This window comes from Gobius niger (genome assembly GCF_951799975.1).
Source record: "Gobius niger genome assembly, chromosome: 23".
Lineage (NCBI taxonomy): Eukaryota > Metazoa > Chordata > Actinopteri > Gobiiformes > Gobiidae > Gobius > Gobius niger.
This window is the reverse complement of record NC_136874.1, coordinates 10,861,562-10,889,163: the sequence shown is the minus strand read 5'-3', so window position 1 is coordinate 10,889,163 and position 27,602 is coordinate 10,861,562. Positions and strand designations below refer to the sequence as shown.

General features: G+C 43.4%; 2 protein-coding genes across 2 annotated transcripts; both read left to right on the top strand.

The window, feature by feature from the left end:
* The first annotated feature begins 11 nt into the window (after nucleotides 1-11).
* Nucleotides 12-13,656, top strand: LOC306981893 (carboxy-terminal domain RNA polymerase II polypeptide A small phosphatase 1-like). The gene is made up of 7 exons (XM_079581630.1): nucleotides 12-478; nucleotides 9,130-9,278; nucleotides 9,408-9,509; nucleotides 10,054-10,110; nucleotides 10,975-11,067; nucleotides 11,436-11,621; nucleotides 12,323-13,656. The coding sequence occupies exons 1-7, from the start codon at nucleotides 406-408 to the stop codon at nucleotides 12,452-12,454; spliced, it is 792 nt and encodes a 263-aa protein (XP_079437756.1). The 5' UTR covers nucleotides 12-405; the 3' UTR covers nucleotides 12,455-13,656.
* Nucleotides 13,657-16,688: 3,032 nt separating this feature from the next.
* osbpl11 (oxysterol binding protein-like 11) lies at nucleotides 16,689-27,499 on the top strand. Its single transcript, XM_079581547.1, has 13 exons — nucleotides 16,689-17,087; nucleotides 17,361-17,429; nucleotides 17,920-18,095; nucleotides 19,097-19,176; nucleotides 20,363-20,548; nucleotides 21,085-21,283; nucleotides 22,557-22,690; nucleotides 24,268-24,408; nucleotides 25,208-25,685; nucleotides 25,841-26,027; nucleotides 26,115-26,297; nucleotides 26,375-26,528; nucleotides 27,040-27,499. The coding sequence occupies exons 1-13, from the start codon at nucleotides 16,972-16,974 to the stop codon at nucleotides 27,088-27,090; spliced, it is 2,154 nt and encodes a 717-aa protein (XP_079437673.1). The 5' UTR covers nucleotides 16,689-16,971; the 3' UTR covers nucleotides 27,091-27,499.
* Nucleotides 27,500-27,602: the final 103 nt, after the last annotated feature.

Sequence of the window (27,602 nt, the reverse complement as noted above, 5' to 3'; positions counted from 1 at the left end):
TGGAGTGTTACTTTTAGGGACCGTCCTCCAAAGTGAGTGCACGCGCAGAGGGAGTGTCCACGGCCGGGACTCGGTGCGCCGCTTTAAGTGAAAGGGGAAGCCTTGAAACCTCCATGTTTGTATCTTGAAATCGTGAGCGGAGTCGAGCACCATATTGAATCAAAGTTGCCAACTCTTTGACAAATGTTTTCGAACGCCTGAACTCGGCCGGAAAGCGCGCGGAAAGTGGATGGAACGGGCTCGCGGCGACGTGCTTTCGGCGAGGTCTGCGTGAGCGCTGCGCCCTCTCTCTCTCTTGCTCTCTCTCTCCGGTTCATGGAAAGTTGCTTGATGCGGCAGCGACTCCGCGAACTGTTGTGGAAGTTTTCCGTGTGAGGCGCGCGCCGCGGAGCAGAGCCGGGTGTAATGGACAATACGTCCTCAGTCATCACCCAAGTGTCCCGGGATGAGGAGGCCAACAAGTCCGCGGCGGAGCGGGGTGAGTACGGCCTGTTTTTTTTTTCCCCTGCTGTCACCAGACTGTCTCCTGTCAAGTCTGCTGCCCCCGTCAGAGCGCCCCGCGGGCCGACACGGACAAACCGGTTTATTACGAAGCGAAAGCTCGGGCCGTGGCCGCCGGTGCGTTTATTTCAGACCGTCTGGAGCCGTGCATTCAAAACACATTTGTTTAGCGTAGAAGTTTGTGTTGTGGTGCGTTTAGGCTGCGGCCCTTTGGCCTGCACTGAAAGGACCGGAAGTGACGTAGGCGAGGCTGGAGTTTGGCATAGTTTGGTTTTATTATAAATGATCAGAAATGGCTTCATAACGTAACAAAGTCAGGTTTGCTACGTCTGTGGTGTTCAAAGGATGGAATCACTTTAACCTCTTAACTCCCGCCTGAACCGAGAGCATTTTCTCCAGTTCAGCTTTACCCAAATCCTGTAGGCCAGTGTAACGCCTCATTTGAAAGCTAAGACCTACAAAAGTAAATTGATCTTTTTCCTTACATCATCAGACAGGCCGTCATCTCATTTTTGTCACTTTTTTGTGACTTTTTCGTCAAATTATCCATATTTTTTTGTCAAATTCTTATCACTTTTGTGTCACTTTTTCGTCCATTTTTCCTCAATTTTTTTCGTCCAATTTTTCTCACCTTTTTGCCAAATTTTTGTCCATTTTTTGTCCATTTTTCTTCAAATTTGTCTCACTTTTTTGTCAAATTTTTGTCCATTTTTTGGTCCATTTTTTGTCCATTTTTTGTCAAATTCTTATCACTTTTATGTCACTTTTTCGTCCATTTTTCCTCAATTTTTCTTCAAATGTTTCTCACTTTTTTGTCAAATTTTTGTCAAATTTTTGTCAATTTTTTGTCAATTTTTTGTCAAATTCTTATCACTTTTTCGTCCCCTTTTTCCTCACTTTTTTCCTTGTTTTCGTCTCAGTTTTGTTGCTATTTTCACACCTTTTTTTCCAGAAGCTTTTGGATTGGCTTTTGGACTGGGGTAAAGCTGGAGAAAATGTGCTCGGTTCAAGTGGGAGTTAAGGGGTTAAGTTCATTTCTTTTGAGCTACAAACTAAATACATCTTAAAGGCAGGGCATGAAGGAGCCTATGTTCTGTTTTTAACAATAGATCCATGTCTTTTATCAACATGTGGCCTCAAACAACAGATGAAATGACATTTAATCATCCTATTATTATTAATATAAAGACAATTATTGAAACATTGAGCAGAATGAGTTTGTTTGCCAGACCCTACAGATAAGACCAGCATATAGTGAACCTAGAACTCAAGTCTAGTCCATCATTTCACTCTTTAGAGACTGAGCTGAGACTTACATATTGTACTATGCATCTTAAAGCAACCCAGTTTAACTTTCAAACAATGAACAAACATGGCTTATGAGATTACATTTCATTCTGCCCCATGGTTTTGCGCCGGAGCCTCCTTTTATCAGCTGCATGAATCCACCTCTCTGTTTCGTGTAATGAGTAACTTAACTGTCACCCTGAGAACCGCTGCTGTGAACACACTGGACTGACAAGGGGAAACAGTGGCCAAAATACTCGCTTTAAAAGGACTTTACTCGAGTAGAAAGAAGTAAACAGTAGCTGGACTTGGTGAAGTGCTGCAGAGTTGATGTTTTGGCGTTCGGGCGAGAGGAGAATGTAGTAGAAAACAGTAGTGTTTGGTCAGGCTGTTTGCCCACTGTGCTGTCAGCTGTCTGCAGAGCCCCTGTTTGCCCCGTCCACACTCACTTCAACATTCGGTTTCACTTGTCGGTGTCAAAATCAGCATCTGGGCCGACGTTGTTCGTATTTTAGGGCAGGGAAACGCTTACTTTCACTTTAAGTGGCAAGTTATGGGAAATTCAACAAAAGAAATATGGAAGTTGAGAGGGTTATATCAGTCGTAGAGATCTGGAAATGCATTTGGCACAATTAAAGTGGTCAGTGTGTATTTGGGAGGCGGGACAACATTGTTTTATGATTGTTTTATTGATTACATGCACTGTCATTATTTCGAGATCTACTAGCATCTGGTAACTTTGTATTAAATCCATGCCAGACTGATTTAGGAGTCAGATTTATAAACATTGCTGGCCGCCTTCTCTTGGTGGAGGACTCAAATCGAGCAGGCAGAGGTATGTTTGGAAAGACCAGACTGTGTCCCAGTTCATCACAAGATGTTTTAGTCCAGACTCAAAGTAATAGTTGATATTAATAGTGCTGGATGTTGACCTGCTCTGCTCTCATGTGGAGTGAGGTTCTTGCTCTCATCATTGATAATGAAGAAGCTGCTTTGTCCTGCCCTCGTACAGTGACTTTTAATTCTAAGTTTGAAGCTGATTTCAAGGCTTTTGAATCCGCCACAGCCTCTGAGTCAGGACACAATTGTCTGGCTGTAGGAGCATCAATCTTCTTGTCGCTTCACTGTCACAGGCGGCACAATAACAAGACAGGACTCTCCAGTGTCTTCGTACATGGCTCTATGAATGAGAGTGTGGCTCCTTGATGTAAAGCATTTTGGGTAAAATCTCTATATAGATTGCTCTTAAGACCGTTGACTGTTTTAGGGCTCTACCTCTGAGTTCCTTTCAAGAACCCATCTGTTGGGAACCATAGCATTTGCAGCTTTGGGTCCTGCCATGAGACGGGATTATTTAATTTTTGTAAATGGTGCCTCACTGCCTAAATAATTTCATTCTTTGCTAATTGCGATTTCCATTCGCCCTTCGTGCCCCAGAAGACGCCGCTCCCCTCGCTCTCATGGTCGTCTGTCGTCTTAGCTGCGACTTGACACGGCCTGTTTGAAGGTTTAGCTCAAGTACAACACCGTTAGAAAGTCTTCACCACATGAGGGGAAGTCCTGTGGTCGGTCTAATGTACCGGTTTATTCTAGTCTGGAGTCTGCTCTTGTGAAGATCAGTTTTATCAAGTTGATCACAGTTAGCGGAAAGCTAGTCTGGAGTTTGCAGGCCAGACTCATCGATCAGCTCCAGCATACTATCGATCAGCTCCAGCATACTTCTGGATGAAGTATTGACTTGCGATAGCCTCTTGAGAATAGTGTTGTGTTTTGTTACATTTAGTGTTAGAATGTCTTGCTGTAGACGATATGCATATGATGTCATCGAGTAGTTTTGTTTCGCCTAATATCACAGCCTAATATCACAGCCTAATATCACAGCCTGCAGCAAACACAACATTAGAATCCATCACGGCAACTGCAGCAAATTGAGTGGCAAGTCTGCAATGTTAAGGCCTATTCATACTCCACAAGATGCGAGAACCCAGATCTGCGAGACCAAAATGACGTCATTTTGTTCTCGCAGCTCCTGTTCAGCGGCTCTGGCTGACACTTCGGCTCAGCAGTACTATTTCGGCAAGGCTGCGAGAACTCTGACTGTGATTGGCTGGATTTTTAGTGGGCGGGGTTATTTTGGCGGAAGCGGGAAGCGAGAATCCAATGTTTACGTCCTAACAACGGTGCGGAAAACGGAGACAACATGGATAGTTTTGCGGCACCGCTCGCGGCAGTAAAATACTTTGTTGAAGGATTGCAAGGACACGCACATGGCAAAAAAGTCCTGGGGAGAACTTTTTTCTTGTGGAGTATGAAGAGGCCTTATAAGTCTTACATTTGCAATATTGAAGGTTCTCGGTTTAGATTGAAGATGTGCAGACCCTGGCTAAAATATTGGTTTATTTAGCGAAAAGACATATGATTCTACAGATCTGTTTGAGTGGTGGGACGACTGGAATGGGACACATATATTCCATGGAATTCTAATGGAAAACTTGTTGCACCAGTGGTTGTTATACTGGACTATCATAGGGTGAGACACAGACTTGGAAAAAAAAATGTCCAAATGTTTTCCCTGATCATTAGTGATTGGATTCACAAACCTGCCACATTAATCTTATGGCTGAAAGTCCTGTCATGTGACCGTAATTCATATGTGCTGAAAGAGAAGACGTTTGACTTGGGGACATTTTTTGTTTCACGTTCATAGGTCCAGCCGTTACTGAGATATTAAGCATAAACCAAATCCAAAATTCAGCATTGTGACGGTTGCCATAGTTACCACAAGTTCTTAGCTGCACTTATGTCAAGTGAACACAACCTATTAAGCCAAACTCATTCCAAATTTTCCTAAATCATCTCTAACATCTTGATTCTTCATAGGAATGAGTTTATTAGCACATTTCATAACTTTCATAGCTTCCACAGTTACCATGGAGATCCGCCATGTTTGTAGCTGTTAGCATACTTTTTCCATACACTAACATTAGCTAAAAACATCTGAGTTACAGCTGGTAAAAAATACATCTAACTCACTGTGGGGTCCAAGTGTTTTAATGTGAACAATAACCCCAGTGTTTTAACTTTTAAAATCTCCATTGGTTTGTAATTGCTGCTAATCCCATGATACTTAGCGATATGACATCACATTCCCAAACTCTGTTGTAGATTTAGACTTCTAATTGCTTTACATTCAACCTAATTTTTTCAGAAAGGATTTAAAATGGCCTATCTTAAGTTTTTGTTGAGAACTGCAGGCTTATTTTAAATCCGTCTTCTTCAGAAATGACCTAAATAAGTGAGCTAGCTTCATTTAGCTTAACGGTCGCTGCCAGTGGTGACTGTGTTGTTTGTCAACGCTGCTGTCACACCATGAAAAATGATAAGTATGAAATATGGCCGTCATAAACATACTCTGAATTCCACACTGATGAATAAACTGATAAAATATTGTGGAAACGCAGTGTGGGAGTTTCAAAACAAGCCACATGAACGCTGTTTTCAGTCAGAAGAGCCACACACATGCTAACAATTTTCCCCCGTTGCGGGCTAGCAGGCTAACCGGCTAACTGCTCTCAGTCTGCCGCCACTTTGATTCTATTTAAAGACCGGCACGTTTTACACATGGGCATCATTTGTGTTTCTAATGTAGTAAATTGCACAGTAGCCTTCACTGCCCTTGAAATAACAACACTCATGCTAAAAAGAATGAGCCTTGAGGATTTATTATTGGAATAACGTGTCTTGTAGCGTTTGAATGTGTTGTAGAAATGCTGCAAGTTTGGATTTTGACCCTTTGCGGCTGCTGTAGTTGTAGTTTCTGGAACCTTTGACCCTTTTAAAGTAAATAGTCGGCTTTTATGCTTTAGCCATTATACTTAGCATGTCAAAATCCAACATCAGAATTTGTCAAACGTTTCAGACCAAAAGCTAATTAATAGTTTAGATGTTTTTAGTCGGTGGAATTTGTTGTGTTTGGACTACTTGGATGGAGGGAGGGTTGTCGTAGGAGTGGACTGGAGTAGTTATTAGGGGAGATGAGGTCAAAGATAAGGACAGCACAGGGAGTGAGAGGGAACGTGGATGACAAGGGGAGGAGATGATGTTGTCAGTAATACAGGCAAATAAAAGCGATAATGACAGCAACACATACCTATTTCAACTTTTATATGAATATAGCTCCCTGTAGTTAAATATTTATCACTTTATATCACTGGCTTTTGGATGTCTACTTGATTTTGTAAAGATCGTTTGGGGATCAATAAAGTTGATGCAGTCTGGCTCAGAGGGACTTTGAGCTCAAATCTGTTAATGTTATATTTAGGGAAAATGTTCAGTGTTTCCTCAATCAACCTTCCACGCAGTGCCAGCCTTTTCAGTATGAACGGCTCAAAAGTGTGAAATGTGCCGCAGAGTGTTGTCACGCGGCCCTTTGCTTCCTGCCCGTTTCGAAATCCCGAACCCTCGTCGATGTTCACACAATTTCTTTTAGGGGGTGAACCCGAGGCTTAAAATAAACGCTCCACCGGTTATTGTCATTACCTTCACGTCATACTGTAGTTTGTTAATGCATCTCCCTTAAATAGCCCCCAGTGTGCCCCCGTTAGACCCCTCCGCTCCACTCCGGGCCGTCCCTTCCCCTCCGCTGCTGGCCGTCCCTCCGTTTCCTCTTCCTGCGGTGGCCGGTGGGACGGGGGCCAGCGCAGGGTCACACTCGGAATCCCCCCACCCCACCATCGCCCTGGGACAGAGGGGAAGAGAGGAGTTGGTAAACCGCTCATGCCCTGGATGGGTGAAACGAGGACTGAGAGATTAACAAAACTGAATCAACATTACATATATAAAGGCTGAGGTGTCCAGAATGACTTAAATAGCATAAATGCAGTTCCCTTTGACTCCTCGCTGTAAAAGTGCTCTCCCAAAGGTGCTGGGTTACATTCCTCCAGCGCTGTGTGACGCAACACCCGTAATTTTAGGTTTAGGTGATGACTTCCTCAAAACATCCTCCCCCTCGGCCGACTGCTGATACTCCAGGAACAACCTCTGCCACAAAAACAGGCTCGGTCTTGGATTAGCTCTGTGGAATGGTTATATTAATGTGGTTGGGTGATTGGGTGTTGCTGCAGGGGCTTAATGTTGGTGACATATTTGGGCAAGGCTTGATTTTGGGTAAATAAAAAGTATAAATCATGTACTTTTTGGGAGTTGGTGAGATAATGCAGTTGCACAGGTGTCGAAATTCATTAAAATTGTTTGTGTAAGCTCTCAGTCCTGCAAGAGTGTACGATTTTCCTTCTGCAAGAGATAAGTACTTGCTGACGAGGCCTCTTGTGCTGAGAGTGGAAACATCCTGCTCTCTAAAAACAGCCCAGTCCAGATAGTGTCTTAAAAACCTTCCTCTCCTCTAAATTGACATTTTTCAGCGGAGGATAGGGCCGTGTGTTTGGAGCAGAACAGCGAGTGCTTATGCAACGCTCCGGCAGCGGCACGTGTGTCTGCAGGCCCCACATGAGCCGGCTGTGGGGAAACCTCCACACATCACTTCTGTCTGTCTGGTTCTGCAACACCACACGGCGGCAAGGAGGATGTGTGTTTGAAGTGAAGTCATATATTTACGCTCAAGTGCCTTGGTTAATTGCAACTCGCTCATGTTCACACGCTACACTTTTTTATCTCAAGTAGCAGTGCTGCTTCTCGGCCTGCCCTCTGTAATGTGTTTGCACATTGAGTTGTTTGCAGTAGAAGTATTTCATGATACTCTCATATCCAGTATGGAGCGCCGTCTCTGATCCAAATACTCCAAATCCTTGCACCAGTTCCTTATCCAGCAGAAATGAGGCATAATTCACACACACTGCGATTAAGTAGGTAAAGGCAGGGCGGTGGTTCACAAAATGGAGCCCCCTGGGGGTCCTCAGAGGCATTGCATGTGGGCCCCCAAAGGTTGTCTGGAAGTTTAAAAAGAAATAATTTGATATGAACTTTTTTTAATTTAATCATATACTACGATTGAATAACACATACATCAGCTGTTCAGGCAGCACGGTGGGGCCTTTCCGTGTGGAGTTTGCATCTTCTCTTTGTGTCTGAATAGGTTTCCTCCGGTTTTCTCCACCACTAAAACATCCACAATAGGTTAATCCTCCAACCAGGTGTTTCTGATCATAAAGTATAACTTAATAGGACTATACAGAGTTTAAGAATGTTAAAATTTACTATTTTCCTCCCCCTACATGTTCCAGCAATGTCCTAATGTGTAGAAAAAAACATAACTGAGAGATCTTGGCGTCATCCTTGATAAGAATATGTCTCTTGAACATCATGTCAAGCAGTTGGTCAAAAACTGCAACTTCCATCTGCGTAACATCACTAAACTCAGACCCATCGTGTCCAGAGAAGAACTGGAAATGATCATCCATACGTTTGTGTCCTCGCGATTGGATTACTGCAACAGTCTCTTTACTTGCCTGAGCAAGAAAGAGCTTGCTCGTCTGCAGTCAGTTCAAAATTCAGCTGCAAGACTTCTGACCAGGACAAACAGAAGAGCCCACATCACACCTGTGTTGAAGTCCCTGCACTGGCTCCCTATTGAACATCGGGTTCAGTTTAAAATCTTGGTGCTGACCTTTCGAGCTCTACACGGTCAGGCGCCCACTTATATTGCTGACCTACTTAAACCCTATAGTACGTCTCGGAACCTGAGGTCCTCTGGGCAGAACCTGTTGATGGTTCCACGAACACACTTTAAAACCCGGGGAGACCGCTCCTTCAAAGCCGTAGCGCCCCGACTTTGGAATAAACTTCCTCTTGACTTGCGCTCACTGGAGTCAGCAGCTACCTTCAAAAAGCACCTAAAAACCCATCTGTTTGAGAAAGCATTTGAGTCCGGCTGATGCAATACTGACACCATTTGTATCATGATTACTGAATTTTGAATTATTGCATATGAATATGCTGTTTTATAATTATGTTTTAACACTGTGAAGCGCTTTGTGACTCTGTGTCTGTGAAAGGCGCTATACAAATAAAGTTTACTTACTTACTTACTTACTTAGAATGAGCCCAGACCTGTTCATCACAACTGCCTCTAAAATCCTGCACTGTCACTCAGAATGTTGTTACTTCAAGTCCGAAGTGCCGTCATGCAGGAGCTTAATATAGAAGGTGTAGTTACACATAAGACCTGAGGTGGCAGTAGTGAGTATAAAATGCCCATCTTGCATCTAGCCCCTTTAAATAACAGCAACAGATGATGTTAAGATGAAAAATATTGAAATGAAAGGTACTGTTTTTTTTCTTTATTCTCATTTTTATTCTCATTTTCTTCTCTTCCCTGTCCCCCAGGCTCGTCCCCCTCGCTGTCCACCAAGAAGCCCCGCAGCGGAGGTCTCTTCTCCAGCCTGTTCTGCTGCCTGTGTCGGGACCAGCCTGAGCAAGCCCCGGTCAACAACAACGCCCCTCTGCTCGTGGAGGAGAACGGGACAGTCACAAAGGTGATGTCTAAAGTCCCACTAAAGTCAGGATGTTGGGAAGAACATCCTGGCTTTAGCCTGACATTGTGGCTCATGTGTGTGAATGTGGCTTTTGCGCTAAACGTAAGACTAATAAACATTTGTGTTCAGATCCAGGCGAAGCCGCTGCTGCCGACGGTCAAGTCCAAAGACTCAGGCAAGATCTGCGTGGTGATCGACCTGGACGAGACCCTGGTGCACAGCTCCTTCAAGGTAAAGTCTTCACACGGGACACAAATGAAAATCTGTATGTTAGAATAGAATATCGAGTCTCTACCAAAGCGCTGTTATGGATTTGTGCTGAGCCTGTCATTCGTAATCAGCCATATTTGTTCTGAGGGAATACTTCGAGGGAGAAAGCAACATTACCAACACACTCTTGTGATTTGGATCATACTGTTGTTTTTCTCAAAGTCAGAATTCCTTTAAATCGCTCTTGTAATTGAATCTTCCTTATGAGGCGCATTCATTTGCCTGATAAACGCTGATATATATTGTAATGATGAGTGATCAGTGGCACTTTATTTTTCATGAAACCACATGATTTTGATGATGATCAGATGATGATGATACAGAGTTACGGTTTGAAAACGAAAAATCCAGTACAGCAGCTTTAAGAGCTCAAGTAGAAAAGCAACTGCTCCAAATCTACTATCTTTTTGTTTCATCGAACGTGTAAAATGCAGTACTTTACGCTAAATCAATTCTGGCAGAGTAAACTTGTCTCGTCACACTGTTTCCTCTGTTTATCCCACAGCCTGTGAACAACGCAGACTTCATCATTCCTGTAGAAATCGATGGAACAGTTCACCAGGTACTCGCACCGACCCTGCGCTCCACGTGATCCTGTTTGTGGTAGTAGTACTGTAGTATTTTGGAGTACAGGTCTTCTGTTTCGCCCCGTGGAGCTGGAGGGGTGTGCTCTGGGCTCGGGCCTGGTTCAAGTAATCCAGGATAGGTTTGTTCACTGCAGCTCAGCCTATTCCGGATGACTTGGTTCAGGAGCGCTGCTCTCTCGCCACCGCAAACACCAAACCACTCCCAAGTATTTATTTGACTGTGATGTATTTATAGCTGCTGTGTAATTGTTATCACATTCATATGTTCTCTGTTCTGCTGTCAGGAAAACATGCCTTTTGTGTGGATGTGGATGTGAAAAAATGTATTCTCTTCTACACCAAAATATTGAAATGACCAGAGCATGAAGATTATCTTATGTTAAAACGGCGGAGAATGTCTTTTATGACTTTGTGAAACCCACACTACTGAGCATTTGTAACACATTTGTAAATACTTGATTATTTATACAACATTTGCAAAGCATTCCTGATCATTTACGCTTTTATGGATAAATACAGACAGCTTAACTGCCAGAGGGGAAACAAAGACACAACTTAACAAATGCTGGATTATGCCGTCTGTATCTGTGCTATTTGTTGCAGCTGTGACCGTCTTGTGAAGATAAATTATTCACAATGATTAGTAAAGCTTTGTTAATCTATTATAAATGATGAACAGATTATTTTCTTTATCTGTTCATCTTCGTGATTTTGATGGTATTAATAACAAGATAACACTGGCTCCGCTGTGTGAGGAGCTGCACTCTGAGCGCAGTGCCAGGAGCCCAGGCCTTTGCCGGGACTTGTTGGTGGTTGATGGTTGAATTCCTCTGTCGCAGGTGTATGTCCTGAAGCGGCCGCACGTGGACGAGTTTTTGAAGCGGATGGGCGAGCTGTTCGAGTGTGTGCTCTTCACCGCCAGCTTAGCCAAGGTGCGCATACAAACCTATGAACTTCTGAGTCTGGAATGTCTGTTTTCAGCCAAATATGCAAAAACCTGGACTTTTGAACCACATAAAATCTCAGCACACATTAACTGATGGCAGCGCTGTACATTTAAACTATTGACCTTTAGTTTAGTCGAGAGAGCGCTGCAGTAGATGTGTGTGAATATACTGTATAATACATGTATGTACTATGTATGTAGTAACATGAGTATTGTTACTGCAGCACACAGACCCAGTGTCGGACCTGCTGGATAAGTGTAGTACTTAACATGAGTATTGTTACTGCAGTACGCAGACCCAGTGTCGGACCTGCTGGATAAGTGTAGTACTTAACCTGAGTATTGTTACTGCAGTACGCAGACCCAGTGTCGGACCTGCTGGATAAGTGGGGGGCGTTCCGCTGCCGTCTGTTCAGAGAGTCCTGTGTGTTCCATCGAGGGAACTATGTCAAAGACCTGAGTCGTTTGGGACGAGACCTCAATAAAGTCATCATCGTGGACAACTCCCCGGCATCCTACATCTTCCACCCTGACAACGCTGTGAGTACTACAGTGACAGCACTGCAATACACCCAGACAACACTGAGTACTATAGTACTTTTAGCGGACCTGTTACAGTCATGGGGGGGGGGCAGGCAAAGCCTGATGAAATGGTTGTTTTGGCTCAGGCCTCTCACTGACCAAATGTATTGATTGTTGAGTGGACTTTGTTCAGCGTCTTCCATTGATGTTCAGTCAGTCCAAATGTACGTTTGGATAACAGAGCACTCAGAGTGTTCATGTGGGCCTTTGCTCGCAGAACATGTGTTTGGCCAGAGATAATTAATAAATCTGTTTTTTACAGATTACAATTACAATCATTCCATATGGTTAAAAATCTATTGCTGATAGGTTTGATTTGTAATTAAACTTAATATGACTTCTGAATAGAATAATACAGCAATTTAGCAAACAGGAATGTGTTAGAAATTGTGTGTAAACTACTCTCGGGATGGTGATATTCAGCTCCAGAGAGTTACCTCCATCTGGAGCCTGCGGTGAACAAGCCACCCTCAGCCCGTCTCCTGTGCACCAGTTTGCCGTGTTCCTTAGATCCAAGACAAAGCGCTTCACCAAAAGGCTGTTGCCGGGAAGAAAACGAAACTATACAGTAAAGCATGTGCGCAGAGCTGAAACTGCAGCAGCTTTTGTAGTTTACCAGAGAGTGCTGGTTCATGCCTAACAGTCTGTGTGTTGTCCAGGTGCCGGTGGCGTCCTGGTTCGACGACATGTCCGACACGGAGCTGCTGGACCTTATTCCCTTCTTCGAGAAGCTCAGCAAAGTGGACAACGTCTACACCGTGCTCAAGCAGCAGGGGGCGCCCCCGAGCTAACAATCCTCCACTCAACCCACCCACCACAGCCCCCTCACTGCTGGAGCTAACCACCAGCCTGGATCTACAGCGCCCCGCCCAGGACGACCGCAGCAACTACAGGCTCCGGCTGCCCGGCATCTCGGAGCCTTTAGTTCTGCTCATTTTTTTAAGACCTTCATATTTTTGTCTCGCCAGATAATTGTGGACTGGTGTCGGACATTGAAGCCTCCACTCTTTTTGGTGAGATCTTTTGCTAACGAAAAAACTCTGAGGATACGTCTCTGGAACCTTTCGGAAATTAACATAAAGGAAAAAAAAAGAAATCACACTATATTTGAAATTCTGGGTGCCTTTTACGTGAAAAAAGAAAAATCATCAGTGTTAACACGTTGATCGGATTTACAATTGGACAAGCACTTTACGAGAAAATTGTGCCTTCTTTGGAGAGAAGATGAACCGGGCGGACTTCTGCGGCGGCTGCAGTATTTCTGACACTACAATGCACCGAGAGCAGCTGCTAAAAGGTTGTTGTTGTTTGTTTTTTTTAAACAGAAAAAGTGCCATATTCTTGGTGAACATTCGGGGACCACGGCTCGTCTTCTCCCTCTGTGTGTGTGGCTCCACTGCCAGAGCCTTGTCTTTTTAAAGCTACACGCGAAACTTGAAATCAACCCACGGACGATGTGTCAAAGCAAGTGCACGCAGACAACAGGAGAAAAGTCCTCCAAAGACCCGGAAAATACTGCAAAATGGCCGCTCGAATGGGGAAACCCGTAAGTCGGAGCCGGTGTGTGCACCATGGGGGTTCATGACAACTTTTTGCCGATGTTCTCTGTCAAACCGGTTGAGTTTAGGGTTAGGAGCATTTGGTTAAAGGTATTATACAACAGTGTTGCCCAACCAGGGGTGTGGGGACCCCTGGGGGTACACAAGCGCATAGCAGGGGGGATTTGGAATCGTTTTACATTTGAAAACAAAAGTTGCAATTGGATGATTTTTAAACTATTTGTCCAAAAAAAAAAAGTTTCTGAAATCCTGTTTAGCCGATAAGTTTTTTTTACTGATGAGTTTTAGTTGATCAATGCATTAAAGGCCTTGTACCCGATTTTATTTTACGACTCGGGGAATGAAATGTGTTTTTAATATGCAGTGGCTTGTGAAAGTAAATGAAAAAAAACGGTCCATGTAATTTTTATCGCATAGCTGTCAAGTCCAGTTTTACTCTTTCCCGCGATTGTCTTGTATTATCTGCAATTGGAAAAAAAAGCTAAACAAAAAAACATTCCCCTGACTCCCCAAACTGAACAAAACTACACAGTGTAAAATTTCAATCCATAAAACATTGTGTTTGTGTTTTTGATGAATGTACGCAGTAAAAGTATTTGAGCAAAGTCATTGAGAGGGTTCTGTCTCGAAGGAAAAATAATATTATCAAAGAAAATTTGATTGAATGCCAGTTTGAATCTGATTTAATGATTTTTAAACCTTGGAGTAGCCGGAGTGTCAGTTGTTAGCATAGCTGTCCAGTCCCGTTTTGGTGGACAAACCTCTCTCCCCCCTCTGGGAGCTTGGTTGGGGTTGGTGGGACAGTTGCAGCAGATGCAGGAAAAAATGTCCCTTATTTTCAAATCCAAAACTTGGTCTGTTTTATTGATTGTTGAGTTTATGTTAGCATACAGTGACCCCGAGAAGGGACCCTGAAAGTTGTGAAATGTGCCCCTAAACTCATCCCTGTGAAGACTTGGGGTGATGGAAACGATAGAGTTAGGAAAGTCGGGAATGAGTTCAGACCACAACTAACACTTTAAAGCCACACCGCGTAGCATTTCACTCAATAAATAGAATCAAATACAGCTTTTATTTCACTACAGGTTGTTTTTTTTGTACCTTTTCACCTCTCCCCAAACTTGACTGTAACTTTACTGGGACGTCTCCAGCTCGTCTCCATGGAGATGTTGACGACAGGCAGCCAAATAAGAGCTAAGTCCTCATCCAAATCAATTCTGTGCTCACCCAACAGCCTTTCTGTGTGAATGTTACACCATGTGCCTTTAAACATTCGCCCTATGTTATTGTTGAAACAAAATAATCAGGTGTCGGGCCTTTAATACTTTTTGGCATCGCGGCAAGCTAGCTCAAAGTCGTCTCCCGGTGACTTCACGGATCTACTCTTCTTCTCCCGTCTGCTGTCCTTCCACACGTTTCGACGCGGTACACGTGAGAATACAGTCAGTGTGAGCCGCCTTCAGTACGCTGCCTTCCCTGTTGCCTTCTGGGTAATGTAGTTGCGTGGGGCGAAGGCTAAAGTGGTGTCACACGCAGCATTTTTTATTATTTTAACCTTGCGCGTTGATTTTAGTCCCCTTTTCGGAAGCGTTGACAATACCTAGACCGTTATGAATGAAAAGATTAATTGTATTCCGCCGTAATAAGAGCTATAACATTATTTTTCTATATTTAACAAATTGTCAATCAAAAAATAGCATGTTTTCCCCTTAAATAATTACTGTATTAATGTTTTGAGTGGATATTGATGTACATATTGTTATTTGAAAAGTGGTTACTTCATGTTTGATCTCATAAACACCAGCAAATAAAGTATCTACGGATTAAACCAGGGTAAAAAAAAAAAAAAAAGTTCTGTGCATAATTTGAAATGGCAACACAAAAAAAAAACATATTTATAGGAGTCATGTGATCACTATGGGCCCATTTGCCAATCCAGTCTCTCACATTCAGTAGGGTAAGTTGTATATTTAGTTTTGCACAGTAACGAAAGCAAACAAATGTGGTTAATATATGGAATGTTCATGTTACTGAACTCATGATTGGATAGCTGTAACCTAATTGTCCACCTGTTGTTTTATCATACCAAATTATATGTGTGTATGTAATAATGCCATTTTCCTTCATAAATGCTAAATGAAAGATGTGATTTGTGTTGTTTATTTGACAGGACTAAACCAAGTCTGAATCTGGTCTTAACTGGGTCTTTAACTGTGTTATGCCAATTATATACTGTAGATGTATAGCAGAATGAAGGAGGCTTGGGGTGAGTTAGGTGGGCGACGGGTTGAATTGTGACTTTTATCAGTTTATTTTACATATATATGCACTGGTTTCTTGTATTTGGCCTTACGCATAGTTGCTATAGCGATAAAACCATATTAGACTAGACTTACTATACTTAAGTATACTAAACCACTAAACTAATCATGATCTAAAATTACAAAATTTGGTCTAAAAAATAATGTCTTAAACACTGACACATCCTGCATTCTAAACCTTTGCCACAAGATGGCGACATTTACTTTTATTTTTATTCATATTTTTTTTTAGAAAGATGCTGCATTTAGTAGCTCATTAAAAATCTGTAAATATAGTGCAGGGTATATCCTCTTCAAGGATGAAGGCAAGAGCAATTATTTAAAAAAAAACAAAAAACAGTGGAGAGCGACTTGCTGTAGTACCTTGTTGTATTTTTAGCAGTAAAAAAAAAAGGCACTCAAGTGTACAAAAGTGAAAGTCCATTATTGTGACATCTGGATATTTGTCAAGGCTCTCTTGACAAACACACGCGTAGTGTCGAAACGCGTTGGTTGCCCTGCTTTTGACTGCCAAAATTGGTTTTATTGCCATTTTATTACCAACAAACACAACATGCAGAATGTGAGTTATGCCAGCGGTGTTGGCCATAAACAACCATGAACATAAAAAAAAAAAAAGAAAAAAAACATTTTTTATGATTTGTCATTAAATACAATCTCAATGAAACATATAACATAAAACTTGGTAGAGAAACAATGAACCTTAATAACTTTAAAACTAAGGGCAAGTGGAGAAAAATAATATATGATGAACAACAACGATTTGACACAGAAAAACAGCGTGAATGTATCTACAGATGTACATGAGCCGCACCATATAAAATTTGGCCCAATCAATAAAATTATATACAAACCGGGAGTGTGTGCGCCTCCAGCTGGTCTCCATGGAAATGTTGACTAAAGGCAGCAGAATATGAGATTTATGCATGCGTAAGAAGATGAAATTTAAACTATGATAAAGACAACGGCAATTTGACATATTTATTGATATTAAAATAAAATTTCACTGATTTGAATATTTTATATACTAATATTGCTTTAAAGTAATAAAAGTATCAAGAATGTATAAAAATTAAAGCTCTTTTACTAATGCGGAAGCAGATGGGCTGGTCACGTGACGTTTCCACAGCCAATCCGCAGCAGTAAATGGCAAACGCCACCAAGCCAGCGCACAACCGAGACATGAAGCGTTTCAAAATGTGATTATCCTTTGTTTGTTTGCCGGACAAGATAACACTTGGACCTCAAGCTGATATTCGACTCAATGCGACATGAAATAACCCAAATCCGCGACCTCCAATTGTTTCAGTAGCTTGTTAATTTGGATTATATTCGTGTTGACACTGCTAGCACCCCCATTAGCATCACGGGCTAGCCAACTAACCAACCAGCCGTGTGCTAGCGACTGCCCGAGCTGCTGCTGAGACTATGCAGGGGGAAACGGCGGCTGTACGGGTCACGGAAAACGAAGGCAAGCTCGATGCGTTCCCCCAGGTCAGGACCCCCAACTCGGGGAGATCCAGCGCCAAGAACTGGCAGTACAGGTGGGCTCTCAATGGACCATGCTAACGCTGACATAAGTGATTGGATTAGCTAAGCACCTTGTTCAATCAATGCTTCAGCGATGACAACACACATCAGCTAAGACGACTGCGGGTGGCTTTAGAAAAAAAAAGGCTCTGTGGAAGTGAAACCGCAAACTTTAGCACGTTCAGCAAGTTAGTCAGTCACGCTTGTCTAGAAATGTCACTGTATGTTTAAAGGGCGTGTTGCTCCAGGTCTGTTGCTGTAAACAATAATTTCTCCCCTCCCTCCAGTGACCACATGGAGAATATTGATGGCTACTTGATGAAGTACACTAACCTCGTGACAGGCTGGCAGTACAGGTAATGCAAGTGCTTTGAAACCGACACCATCAATTTGATTTGTTTTCCCCAAAGGCTGTGCTATACTTCACACTCTATGATAGGGCTACAGTAAATATGCCTGCCTGGTTTTGACACAGCACTTTTTTTTCATTAATTGCCCTATTGTAAAATAATAAAACATAATAAGCAGAATGTTTGCCAGTGGTGTTGCCCATAAACAACAACGGTCAATAAATGTTTTAATGGTTTGTCATTAAAATATACTATAGGGAGGTCAGACTGCCAGTTCATTTCAGAGGTGGACATAGGCTGAATTAAGAGTTAAACTAAAGTGCTGTCTGCATGGCAATTGACAACTTTGACAATTCAAGGTGTTTGCTGCCAGTGTGAATTCACAAACAAGATAACAGTGAACAAATGCATTTTACTTTCTGCCATTTCTATACCTGAGCTTAATCTCTCCCTCACCAGGAAGTTGTGATGTATTTTTTTTTCGTATTTCTCACAGGTTCTTTGTGTTGAACAATGAGGCCGGTCTGCTGGAGTACTTCGTCAACGAACAGTCCCGTCCACAGAAGCCGCGGGGCATGCTCCCTCTGGCCGGAGCCGTCATTTCCCCCAGTGACGAGGACTCCCACACCTTCACTGTCAACGCCATCAGCGGAGAGCAGTACAAACTGAGGGGTACACACGCTCTCCCTTAACATCAGAGTGATAAAAGAGGAAACGCACCCTTTGCCAGGCTTATTTTATGACGTTTTGTTTTGTCTGCTAACAAGCTGCAGAAATATTTTGTCATAATTACTGACTTATTTGCTGATGATGATGATGCTGTAATCCAAATATGGTCATTTCCTTTCTTGGAGTCAGCTGCAGTCATAGCAGAAGACGAGAAAAATATGCATGTGCAGACATTGTGAAACTTTTGTACCCGTTTTCACAAAATTAGCTTTTCTTCACACTCTTGCAACCACTTTAGTAGCTTCTGCAGACGCCAAACTTTCTACTTGGACGTTTTAAATATCTTATTGCTGTCTGTTTTATTGAGCTTTGCATGGCCAAAATTTTTAGGTTTTTTTCACTTTTAAATTACGATATGGAAAATCCCCTCAGAGAAAAATCTTTTTAACTAATATTTCAACAGATAATGAAATGAAATTTAAATACATTCAAATCCGTTCATTATTCAGATTTCATCACTGAAAATATTTGCAATTTTTGCCATTTTTATGCATAAAAGGTCTAATTTTACTATGATTTTTTTTCTTTATTTCTATATGCCAGTTTCTAAATCAGATGTTTTGCCTTATAGTGTCTCACCATGAACGAAATAGAAACTAAATGAAGATAAGACAAATATTACAGATACTAAATGACCTGTGCTATGACTAACAAAAATAATAATTTGATTAAAACTTGACCATAAAAAAACACAGAAAGACTATATAAAAAAAACTGCTGTCAAGATGAAGAGTCCTGGCAGCCATTTTGTCTCCTCCTCCTCACGCTCAACTGACTTCACCCCGAGCCTCCCTTATGGACGATACATCACAGTCACGGTGTATTGATCTGCATGTTTTCCATTATCTCCCGCCTGAGAGGCTGCACATAACAAATCAATGCAGCGTCACTTCTCACTGACGATAATCCAACAACAGTTTTCTTCATTTCTCTCTGTTTTTCAGCCACTGATGCCAAAGAGAGGCAGCACTGGGTGAGCAGGCTACAGATCTGCACGCAGCACCACACGGAGGCCATGGGGAAGGTGAGGCCAGGGATAACTGAGAAGTCAAAAGTAGCTCTGTTTTTTTTGTTTTGGAGACGCCGTTTGGTCAGAGGGAAAGAGTGGAAGGTTGCAGGTGGATAGGGTTTTCTATTTGCCATCCAATGAAATACGGAAAACAAGCATACTAAATTATGAATGCTGAAGTGGGACAGAATCCTGTGTTGTTTTATTAAGCATTCATCTGATGTGGAGCTCGTCTCAATGGCGTCATCTTAGTTTTCACTAGATTTAGACACTCTTCAAACCGTCCCCAGACACATCTTGGTGGTTTGCTCAAAGCACATCCTCTCGCTTCTTTTGGCTATTTTTTATTACAGATTGATCAGGCAAAGGCCCCATTTAATTACCCATTTTAAACATTATAGCAACAAATAATCAACATCCAAGGCAAATCCTGAGCAGTTGTCATTTAAAAATTAACTATCAATCAATTAAAGTTTCTATAGCACTTTACATTACCAGAATGACCAAAGCGCTTCACAGAAAGTTAATAAAACAAAATGATTGCATCCTAGTCATGATTCAGTGCGTTTCAAGCATTAAAAGCCAGTTTGAAAAGCTGAGTCTTTAATCTCGACTTTTAGAAGGACAGATCTGTGAGAACACAGTGATGGTCTGTGAGATTGCAACATGAGGAAATCAAGCTGTAATTAAAGTCCACTGCTTTATCTCTCAGCGCGGCCTCTGGCCTCTCCCCAGAACTACATCACTGTGGAACACCGAGTCGCAGATTAAACCATTACTGCCGCAATGGTTCAAGCATGATCCATTAAAATATGATGAATCAAAATATCTCAACAGATTTTTATGACAATGACCGAGCGAGAACCAACTATCAAATTAAATGATGCTCCCTCCCCGTAATATAATGTTACTAATTATATTACTGTTATGTTATTACTTGTGTTATCAGTAAGTGCTTTGTTTGAGAGGGAGGTTGTGGCTTGTTTACACGTCGCCATGACACCATCAGGCGGTCAATTATATGTAATCAATTGAATTTGTAGAACATTTGAACTTACAGACTCTCACTTTAACATTGTTGTCAAAGTAAATATACTGTGATAACTTTGTTCACCTTGGATTTTCGTGCAATGCGTATTTCAAACAAACAGCTTGAACCACTGAAAGCCAAATAGATCCGGTAAACTATTGTGTTTTCCAGAGTAACCCTCCTCCGAAGTCGCGTAGCTACTCCATGGCGTCTCAGGGCAGCGGGAACTCGCCCATGTCCGTGCGGCGGCCCAGTCAGAACCCCTCCGCCATGTTCAACTGGGCCCAGGTCAAAGGCTCCAACCTGTACTCCAGCAAGAGGTCGCTGCTGCCCGACCACCTGCTCGACGCCAGGGAGGTACGCTGTTCTGCCTGTTCTGTACACACCTTGGCCACCAGAGGGAGTTCTCCTGACGGTGGCTGGTGTATGTGAAAGTACTTGTCAGTCTGACCGACCTGCAGTGTGTACTCTAAGAACTGAGACCTGTCCTTGTTAGAATGCCAGTGTGTACACTCACTGTGACAGGGTAAGGAGAGCTGCAAGTGAGTGCACATTTAATATAGCAACAAGATCTGTGCGTGCCGACATGTAAATAACACGCCACCGCCTGAAGTAAGCAAGGTCGTCCAACTAAAGCGATCTCTACAGTTCTCTGTCCAGCTTAAATACATTAAATGACATCGGACTTTAAAAAATAATAATAATTTAAGGCGAAACACTGCAGGTGAATAGGGGGGGAAAATTATGCATAAAAATGGCCAAAATTTGCAGATATTTTCAGTGACAAAACTTAAATAATGAACTGCACCAGGTTCATTAATCATTTTATTTTGTTAATCTTGTTTAGTTTTCAATAAGCTAAATCATAAGTGAAAATATGTCTGTGTGTTCAGATGATGATCCAGGCGCAGGGCCAGCACAGAGACCTGGTGGAGGGCATTGAGGCTCTGCCCGCGGCCCCCGGACTGTCCCCTCTGGACCAGGACCTGCTGATGCTGAAGGCCACCTCCATGGCCACCATGAGCTGCCTCAACGACTGCCTGCACATACTGCACCTGCAGCAGCTGGCCCGCCACACCGGGGCGCTCACAGGTACATAGTACATAACATTAGTTTAGATTTGACGACTTATTTGGCAAAGATTGTTTCACCTCTGGCTCAGGCCTCGAGCTTTAACTGACCTGAAGTGCACACAGTGTGGCGTTAAAGGCTTGGACTGTGTGAGGCCGCTCTGTGTGGAGTGTGCGTGTGCTCCTGGTCTCGGTGGGTTGTCTGTATCAACCAAAAACATGCACATTAGGCTAATCCTCCAGTTAGGAACTCCTGCTGCGATCCCAGGTCAAGATCTGAAAATGGCGCCCAGCTGGTGCTGCTCTATGGTTTCTCACGGTTTCCCCCAGATGTTAAATAATAGGCCGACTACAAAGGCTACATTTTCATCATTAGTAACTTTAAAGTCCTATTATTCAGACATTATAAAGCATTTTTCTGCACCTTGCAACTAATAGGATAAAATAATACATGGAAGACAAGTTGCATTAATCCATCCTAATTACAAAGCATGTAGATTGTGTGAATAAAGAGCATTACTAAAACATTTCTAAATGAAACGTGAGGCAACTTTAGCATTAGAATCAGAATTGGAACCTTAAATAAGTCCATTAGCAGAAAACAATCCCTTAAGATCAGTCGATATAGCACCATCAAAGGCTATTTTACATTTTCCCCCCACAATCAAGCACATGGAAGCGTAATCTATATAGTAGACGCGTCTGTCGTGGCCTTGGCCCTTTGTCCAGCCTCGAGCCTGGCAGTTCCGTGGCCGGACAGTGGAATTATTCTGCATTATTGATAGGCTGCCGTGCCTATTCTTACCAGCTGTCTACACGGTAATCAGATCTGCGCTCGCTGGAGTATCTACCTGTTGCATTTTGTGGCTACAGTTATGCTAAAGTTTCAGCAGACGGCAGGTCAGACGCTGCAGTGAGTGGGGGGGGGGGGGCTTTGAGCTTATTTTGACAGATTGAAATGCGAAAAGGGCCAGCTATTGACCCACTTCTTCCCAAAACGGATCCAGTTTCCCCAATGTATATTTCATCAAGCACACACCGGCCAATCAGATAATTTTGAACGCGCGGGTAATGTAACAGCAGCCAATCAGAGGCAAGGGATACTTCCCGTAGGCCGGGTTTACGTTGCACATTCGTAGCCCGGGTCAAACTTGCATTTCACTCCGTCTTTTCCGTGCACCGTCTTGGCCCCTGGGAGGCTGTGCATGTGCTAGGGGCCTCAGGAGGGAGGTGTGGGGGGCCCTCAGGGGGGACCATGAGCAGCAGCGCCTCTGACCGATTCGCCTCCGTCACAGGGCCCATGGCAGAGTGGCTGGAGCCCAAGCTGCCTGACCTCCTGAAGAACGGCAGCGGATTCCCCTCGTCCGAGAGCGCCCTGGAGGGGGAGAGGCTGGAGATGAGCACCCCCGAGTCCACATGCTACTCACAGGTACACACGCAATCTTCAAAAGAGACTGTAACATTGCTTTTTGGGGGAGTTTTTACTATTTGAAACATAGAAGAATTATGTTTTTAGTTGTCTATTTGTACTCTCTAAAGTGGACGTTACTTACAACTCATGGATAGTTGAACAATTGAGGAGGAGAGTAGACACACATTATATGATTGAAAAGTTAAACGAGTCTCAACTTTTAACTCTTTGGTTTATTTTTAATATAAAGTTTAAAGGCACTGTACCTGATATAGTTTGATTTGTGCATATGACACATTAGAAACCATTTTTGTGATGTTTATAGTTTCACTTCATTATTGGACACTGACAGGAAGTGAAATAGATGAAGGACAACAATTTTATGTTATGTCAACGGGAAATAAGTCAAACTGCTGTGGTATTTTACCTTTATCTATGTCACTTCCTGTCAGCAGTTTCAAGGGACGAGATGGAAGTCATTTTTATACTCGCTACTGCCACTTCAGGTCTCACACATAACTGCAGTTTCTATATTAAGCTCGTTTATACATTTCAGACCCAAATTGGCAACTTTCTGAGTGACAGTGCATGATTTTAGAGGCAGTTGTGGTGAACAGGTCTGGGCTCATTCTACACATGAGGACATTGCTGGAACATGTAGGGGGAGGAAAATACATAATTTTGATAATTTTAAGCTCCATCTAGTACATTTAAAAAATTCAAATGATAAATAATAACTTTTCTTCCCAACATTTCTTAGTTAAAATTTCTGCTCCACTGAAATAAAATAATTATGCAACTGATGTTATCATATTGTCAAAAGCATCAAAAGTTGGAAATGTTATTATTTGGGCTGCATGATTTGGGATTTTATTTTTTATCTGGGGAGAAGACTAAATGAGCTGCTAAACTAATCCTGACTTCAGGGCACATTATCGAACCCCTCGAAATGGCATTGTGATCTTGATTCAGTTGCGATAAACCATGCAGCTCTCGTTAGTATCGTGTCAACACTCTGGTAGAAAAGTAGTAGTGGTGCTGTTATGGCAGATCTGGCACAGTTGTTTTGGGTAACCCCTGTAGAGGCTCGGGTTTCCACTCAGCTGATTCCAGGACAGAGGCATCCTTTACGCCTGCACACGTCACAGCGGAGAGGAGTGCATGAAACTGGCTTCAAATTTAAATAGTTGTTAAACACACAGGTGAAATGAAGCTAAAATTAAAATCAATCAATCAAAGGAGGAGTGTTATCATCTGTTAAAGCCTGTGAGGAAAGCTGCTTAGAAAATTCAAAATAAACCTGTAAAGTAATTGCTTTAAACATGGTCATGACTTTAAAGGATGATAAAGAGAGGTGGGGTTAGGAATGGCCAGCAACACTGTTCACGGCTCCGTAAACATTAGGCTATGGGTCACTGGTAACGTTTTGAACTTTTAAATCCAGTCAGCTGCTGCGTGTTTCCTTTGTTCTGCCACAGACGATCTGCCTGTGTGCGCAAGGCAATGGAAGATGCGTGAAAGGCGCTCCATATTTATGTTGGACAGTCTGCTCTGGTTAAGCCCTTAGCGACCGTCTCCATTTGTCCATTGTGCAGGAGCAGGAAGAGATCTTGCCTGAAGATGAAGTGGAGGACACGTTCACAGACACAGAGGAGGACCTGGGAGCTGTGGAGGAGGAGCGAAGCATCATCCTGCACCTACTGTCCCAACTCAAACTGGGCATGGACCTAACGCGAGTACGGCCCACGCTCTGTTACATTTACCTTCACACAAAATACTGAGCTGACTAAAAGGGATGAGGCTGGCGCTGGCGAAGACTCTGAAAACATTTGATTTTATTCAAACTCTATATGACCACAGACTGATGGGGCCTCAGGATGCTGTATGAATACATAGAAGGAGGAGTTAACGCATTGATCTGTAAAAAGATTATAAATCATAACAATATCATTACATTGCCACACCTTTTTTAATGACGATGACTAGTTATGAAATAGGTCTTTGGTGACTAAAACATGTCGAGACGTAGATGGGAGAAAGTAATTCGTCAGATTTTTGTAACTAGGGCTTGAGCAGGGATCAAACTGGGACATTTTCTCTTTTCAGTGCACACAAAAGCCATATAACATTTCTGCCTATTGTGATGTAATCTGTCTGACAAACGCTTAGTACAGCGGCCTGTCAACCTTCATCCCAATCTCCAATTGACCCACCCCCTGCGTATAGTGCCTCACCTCCAGGAATGAGAATACATCAATAATCAAGAATAATCAGCAGTCCTCGTACAAACCCAGTGGACAGGCCTAGATCTGGGACACTCTATCTCCACATAGCAGCACTCGTATGTAGATCAGGGCTCTCTGGTTTCTGATCCCTCGCTGATTTGGAGCTCACCTCACATGATCTAACTCCAGGGTCACCTCCGGCACATGTCCACACGACAGGCGCTCTGCATTTGCCCAGCATCTCTGTTTAAGTTGAGATTAGTTTGGGTCTTTTTCGTCGTATACATCTGTAAAAGTTCTCTGCTCTCAGGTGGTGCTGCCCACGTTCATCCTGGAGAAGCGCTCCCTTCTGGAGATGTACGCCGACTTCATGTCCCACCCGGACCTGTTCGTGTGCATCGCCGACGGGGCCAGCCCGGAGGAACGCATGGTGCGCTTCGTCCAGTACTACCTCACTTCCTTCCACGAGGGCCGCAAAGGAGCCATCGCCAAGAAGCCGTACAACCCCATCATCGGAGAGACCTTCCACTGCTCATGGAGGGTGCCCAAGAGGCCCCCCTCCAGCCAGTCCAGGGAGTCCATCCAGTCCAAGGAGTCCAGGGACACCGGGGAGCCCGGGACAGAGGAGGCCTGCCAGGTGCGCTTCGTGGCAGAGCAGGTCTCCCATCACCCTCCCGTGTCGGGCTTCTACGCCGAGTGTCCGGAGAAGAAAATGTGCGTCAATACTCACGTGTGGACCAAGAGCAAGTTCATGGGCATGTCCATTGGAGTCTCCATGATTGGAGAAGGTCAGTCCTGGAGTTCTCTGGAAAATAATGCTCCTTGTGGGGATGTAACCATTCACCAAATACTAGAAAAGCATAATACCCCCTGAATTGAATTGGTTAATAAATCTTTGGAACACTAAAACACCTGTGCTAAAGAGTAGCCTGTATGTTTCCAGGCTGCCTGTATCTGCTGGAGCACGATGAGGAGTACACATTCACCCTGCCCTGCGCCTACGCCCGCTCCATCCTCACCGTGCCCTGGGTGGAGCTGGGCGGCAAGGTCAACATCAACTGCTCCAAGACGGGGTACTCCGCCATCATTACGTTTCAGACCAAACCCTTTTATGGAGGCAAACTGCACAAGTATGTACCCGTTTTACTGACTTCATTCACACCTGTGGCTTTTTGAAAGTAATGGTCTTATGGTGATAAACCTTTTCCTTCCTGCAGGGTGACGGCGGAGGTGAAACACAACTCCACAGGCGCAGTGGTGTGCCGGGTGCAGGGTGAGTGGAACGGCTCTCTGGAGTTCAGCTACCCCAGCGGAGACACACGTGTGGTGGACGTCACCAGGCTGTCTGTGACTAAGAAGCTGGTGAGGCCCATCCACAAGCAGGGCCCCACCGAGTCCAGGTCTGGAGAGACATCAAACTGCCAATGCGGGTGTAAAAAATAAAAATCTGTGCTGACAGAAGTGTTTTCTATGGCAGGCGGCTGTGGCAGCACGTGACGGAGGCGCTGCGGCAGAAAGACATCGACAAAGCCACAGAACACAAGAGGATTCTCGAGGAGCGCCAGAGGACAGAGGAGAGGCACCGCGCAGAGACGGAGACGCCCTGGAGGACCAGATACTTCGAGAAAGAGGTACTTTATTAGAGTCTATCACCCACAGTTTATGACCACAGGTGAACAGAGTCACTGCTCAATGCTCCTGCTCCTTTACTCACATGTACAATCACACAGAAATTCATGCCCCAGAAAGAAAACAATTGAGACTTCTGCGTGGATCAGTGTTGGAAGCCAATGTGCATTATGGACCTTTTGTATACGGAAAAAAAAAACTTGTTATTTGTACGTATTGACCTTTTAGTGAAAAATAATTGATCCTGAAGCCTCTGGGTCACTAAAAAGTCAAATAAAAAGTTCCATAATGCGCCTAAGAACTTTCAAATTGTAGCTGATTCTTCAAAAGGAATGTTTAAAGGATTGATGCTGTATAAAACGTCAACATTTCACAACTTTATTTAAAGCAAAACAGTTGAAAATATGTGTATCAAAATGATAAGTCATTTAGTTGCAAATCTGTCCATTGGAATGTATTATGCTTCACCCATGAGGTAAAACGGTTCCACATTTTCTGCTTCTCCTCCTCCAGGGTGAAGGCTGGATCTACCACAAACCCCTCTGGAAAAACTCCAAGTCCTAGTCTCCTCCAGCCGACGCCTGAATGTCCCGTGTCGTGTGAGAGGAAGGTGTTTTAGCGCACAAGTGTCGGAACGCACTGACTCGTCCGTGAACGCAAACCCGCCGCCGGGGCCCAGAACAGAGGTGCACTCCGCTCATGACGTTCTCTCCGGGCCTCCCACATCGCCGGCTTTTCTACTTTTCTAACCCTCTGACGGCAGCCTTAACACGCTCTGAATGATGTCCGTGTCCTGCTTAGTCCACTTGCTCTCATTTTTACACATATATATCCCCCTCAGAATGATCAAAAGGTTTCCAGTGTGACTAGAATCAGCGCTCATTTGGCTTCTGTTCCGATGCTGTGACATGTTGCGTTCATGTGTCGTCATAATATTGTAAAGAGACTTGTCTTTTATGGTGGAATCGACCTTTTACTTATATTTGACAGCTGCAAAAAGGGATTAAGGTTCTAAACAAAAACTAATCTTATTGAATATCAAATCAGACATTCAACTTCTAATGAAATATTTAGCG

What these genes read in the sequence shown, in the direction of transcription:
- LOC306981893 (XM_079581630.1), top strand. Translation starts at nt 406, where the DNA reads ATGGACAATACGTCCTCAGTCATCACCCAAGTGTCCCGGGATGAGGAG. An exon ending in CAAGTCCGCGGCGGAGCGGG is followed by an intron (nt 479 to 9,129) that starts GTGAGTACGGCC and finishes CCTGTCCCCCAG; the next exon opens with GCTCGTCCCCCTCGCTGTCC. An exon ending in TCTTCCACCCTGACAACGCT is followed by an intron (nt 11,622 to 12,322) that starts GTGAGTACTACA and finishes TGTGTTGTCCAG; the next exon opens with GTGCCGGTGGCGTCCTGGTT.
- osbpl11 (XM_079581547.1), top strand. Translation starts at nt 16,972, where the DNA reads ATGCAGGGGGAAACGGCGGCTGTACGGGTCACGGAAAACGAAGGCAAG. An exon ending in ACCTGCTCGACGCCAGGGAG is followed by an intron (nt 20,549 to 21,084) that starts GTACGCTGTTCT and finishes CTGTGTGTTCAG; the next exon opens with ATGATGATCCAGGCGCAGGG. An exon ending in CAGGGCCCCACCGAGTCCAG is followed by an intron (nt 26,298 to 26,374) that starts GTCTGGAGAGAC and finishes TTTCTATGGCAG; the next exon opens with GCGGCTGTGGCAGCACGTGA.